The 3,666-nt window shown below is 46.7% G+C and overlaps 1 protein-coding gene across 1 annotated transcript in view; it reads left to right on the top strand.

Moving 5' to 3' along the window:
* Positions 1–3,666, top strand: part of KDM4A (lysine demethylase 4A) — a 37,698-nt gene that overhangs the window by 14,608 nt on the left and 19,424 nt on the right. Inside the window, exons 11-12 of the mRNA XM_019501452.1 lie at positions 688–866; positions 2,980–3,184. Of these exons, the coding sequence (XP_019356997.1) occupies positions 688–866; positions 2,980–3,184 (384 nt within the window). The remainder of the gene's footprint in view (positions 1–687; positions 867–2,979; positions 3,185–3,666) is intronic.

The following is a 3,666-nucleotide window of genomic DNA, read 5'->3' as shown; positions in this document are numbered from 1 at the left end:
AACAGCTTGCCTAGGATCGAGGTAAAACTAACTGGCCTATAGTTTTCCGGGTCCTCCTTCCTCCCTTTTTTGAAGATTGGAACCACATTGGCCCTCTTCCAGTCCTCCGGCACCTCTCCAGTGTACCATGAGTGCTCGTAAAGCTGTGCCAGGGGACCTGCAATGACCTCGGCTAGCTCCTTTAGAACTCTAGGGTGGAGATCATCCAGACCGGCTGACTTGAATATGTCCAGCCCCTCCAGAAGCTCCCATACTAAGTCCTTTCTAACCCTTGGCTGAGGTGTGCCTCCCCCGGGGCCTGAAGGGGGCCCGGCTGGGAGGTTGCTGTTCTGGTCCCTACTTAGGAAGATGGAGGCAAAGAAATCGTTAAACATGTTAGCTTGTTTGCATGACCTAGTTTCCCAACGCATCCTGCAAGGGCCATTGGTGCTCAGTTAATCGGTTTTGTTTTTACAAACCATTTTTCAAATAATAGGTGGATAACCTTTAGCAGAGGGAACTGTAATGTGTGGGCTAGGGTTTATAAACCATTCCTTACTCTCTTAGTGCCTGCTTATTTTTGGTGTATCCAGCTATCTGTTTCTTCCCCACCCTTTGTCTTATTGGTTCTTGTATGCTGTCCTCATAAAACAGTGGCTGCAACAGGATATGTGGCTAACACTGATGTGAAATAACTTCTTATTGCAGAGTCATCAGAGCAGCTAACTCCTGAAGAAGAGTCTGAGGAGACAGAGCCTTGGGCCAAGCCCCTTAGCCAGCTGTGGCAGAATCGACCTCCCAATTTCGAAGCAGAAAAAGAATATAATCGGACCATGGCTCAGCAGTCCCCTTACTGTGCTGTCTGCATGCTTTTCCAGACATACCAGGTAAGCTGCCGAGAGCCACTTTTTACATGAAAGAAGCTGAGCGAAGATAGCTGCCATGGTCCTGAGGTTTTTAAGCTACTTCCTGCCGTCAGACTTGCAGTGTTTCTGTCTATTGTTAAATAATCAGTCTGCAGGCCTGTGTGTTCTGGTAAACAACACCTGTGTTCAAGCTGTGTCAGTTGCCTGTAGTTAGAAGGTTGCTTCCCTCCAGTTCTGGCAGAGCTTAGACCTGTTCCTGTTTCATACACGTGGCTGCATTTGGAGCCAAGTGTAAAGCTACACTCCTCTGGCTCCATGGCAAGGGAGTGCTCTTGCTTTCAGATTCCTTCTCTTAACTAAAACTTGGAAACCCACCCAAAGTCTGCTCCTGGGTGACAGGAAAGGGAAGAGCTTCCTTCTTTTTTGGGTAGGGGAAGATGATCCACTACAACTGCGCTGAAAACCAACTTAAGTACCTGTGTATGCAGAAGTTGTCTTCTCTTAGAGTAGGACCCTGCTGCAGTAATTGTGCTTGTGTAGACTTGCATGAGTTAACTTTTAAGTTAACCAGTTTGGGTGCTACTAGTAGTGTTGCTGTGGCAGCCTAGAGCTCAGCGCAGATTGCAAACCCAGCGTGTCTGGCAGACTGAGTGCTAGGACTGGTGAGATGTATGCTGCCATCAGTACATAAGCAGCTAGTATAAAGGTTGGAGTAAAGGAGTGTGTAGAGCTGTCTAAACTGGGCAATAAATGGGGAGATTGTGTTGGAGATGGGGACTTGATGTGCACATTCTGGTCTACTCTGATTTTGGTGAGCAGAAGATAGAATAAGGGACATACTGAACTTGAAAAGTTGCTCGTCGAGATAGGTATGAAATTCCGAAGTAATGTCGGGGGGGGAAGATCTCCTATTCCTGAATAATTAGGAGGTAAATATTTTCAGTTGACTCTGACATCAGTTGATGTAATCTTTCTGTCAGTTTCTTGCTGAATATTCTTGAACATCAGGGAAGCAGAATTTTCAAATAGTTTTGAAGGGGAAGCAGGGAGAATAAGAAAACTAAGAACTTTATAAACTTTTCAGTTTTAAAATTCCTGTTGAGTAACCCCCATGCACCTCTCCTTCCTGCTGTAACAGGGACAGTACCAGGGGGCAGCGCTGGCTCATTTCTTGAAATGGTCTGCTTCCTGTTTGTGAGGTTTGTTAAAGGCTAAGTGACTGTTGGAGACTTGCCCTGGCCCTATTGTATAAAGGAGGCCTGAAAGCTTTTAAGAACATGAAGTCAGCCTTTGCTATTCTCTTTGGGTTTTGGAAGACTAAATAACTGGAGGGGAAATGCATTATATATACTTTTAAATGTAATTGGTGGTTAATTTGCCATTAGGTTAATTGAATGAACCGAGTTATAAGAAAGTATAATTCTGAAAGTCTTCTCTTCAGTGGGAAGCTACGTTTCAAGAATCTGTCTACTGCCCAGCAGCAAGTATCAATTTCTGAGGTGCATTAGCTTTGTTCCTGGTTAGTTATCAGGAAGCAATAGTGGGTATTTTTAAAGAAATGTTTGCATGTTAGTATTTTGCCTAGATACTGGAGGTTGTAGCTAACAGTGTTCCATGAGGTAATGCTGCAGTCCTTTGCAGCTATCTGTCGGAGTTGAGGCAATGCAGAGGTTTCTCACAGAAACACCTTTAGGGTAAGGAGTGGGCCTACTGATCCCACAGGTGTCAGATAAAACCTCTCTGGCTTGTGGCCTGTCACATGAGGATGTGATTCAGACCTCTTTGATCTCCCTCTAACTGGTCAGTAGCGTGGAAAAATGTGTTGCATTGAAGCTGCTGTGACTGAGAACTTGATGGGATGTTTGGTGAACAGGTTGTCTCCTAATCCAAGTGAGCTGAATCCCTGACACCCCAGGGATTTCATCATTCTGTACCTTATCTTTTGCAAGTTGAGACCTTGGTTTGGATGATGCAGGGACTTAAGTTGGTTTGGTTGTTGGCTTGCTGGTGTGCAGCAGGTACCTTCATCTGGGGTTTGCTTCTAATGAAGCAGGTGATGAGAGTAAGTGAAAGGGAGACATGAGAACTCCACTAGTTCCTGTAAAACAGCCCCATGTATCCTTCTGCCCCTCAGGCAGAATGTGGAGGCCACAGTCAAAACTCTGGAGCGACTCCAAGTGCCACTGATGGGAAAATCCGAACCAAGCCCCTGATACCTGAGATGTGCTTTACCACCACTGGCTGCAGCACGGATGTCAACCTTTCAACCCCTTACCTGGAGGAAGACGGAACCAGTCTCCTGATCACCTGCAGAAATTGCCATGTCCGTGTTCATGCCAGTGAGTAGAGCCAAGTCTCACCTGTCAGTACTGACTTTGCCTCTCATGTGCTTCATTAAGAAACTGGGGGACTGTGGTGTTGACACCCACCCAGTCAAATGGGTCGCCAACTGGCTGGAGGGCCGCACCCAGGGAGTGGTGGTGGATGGGTCCTTCTCAACCTGGAAGGACGTGGGCAGTGGGGTTCCGCAGGGCTCGGTCCTCAGGCCCGCACTGTTCAACATCTTCATCAGTGATTTGGATGAGGGGGTGCAAAGCACCCTGTTCAAGTTTGCTGATGACACTAAGATGTGGGCGGAAGTGGGCACACTAGAAGGAAGCAATAGGCTACAATCAGACCTGGACAGGTTACAAGGGTGGGCGGATAAGAATAGGATGGGATTCAACACAGACAAGTCTTCAACACCAGACGACGAAGCTAACATGTTTAATGATTTCTTTGCCTCCATCTTCCTAAGTAGGGACCAGAACAGCCACCTCCC

Source organism: Gavialis gangeticus, unplaced genomic scaffold (genome assembly GCF_001723915.1).
Source record: "Gavialis gangeticus isolate Ggan-Ray unplaced genomic scaffold, GavGan_comp1, whole genome shotgun sequence".
Classification (NCBI taxonomy): Eukaryota; Metazoa; Chordata; order Crocodylia; family Gavialidae; genus Gavialis; species Gavialis gangeticus.
Note: the sequence above shows the minus strand (reverse complement) of the source record. Positions and strands in the feature narration are given on the sequence as shown.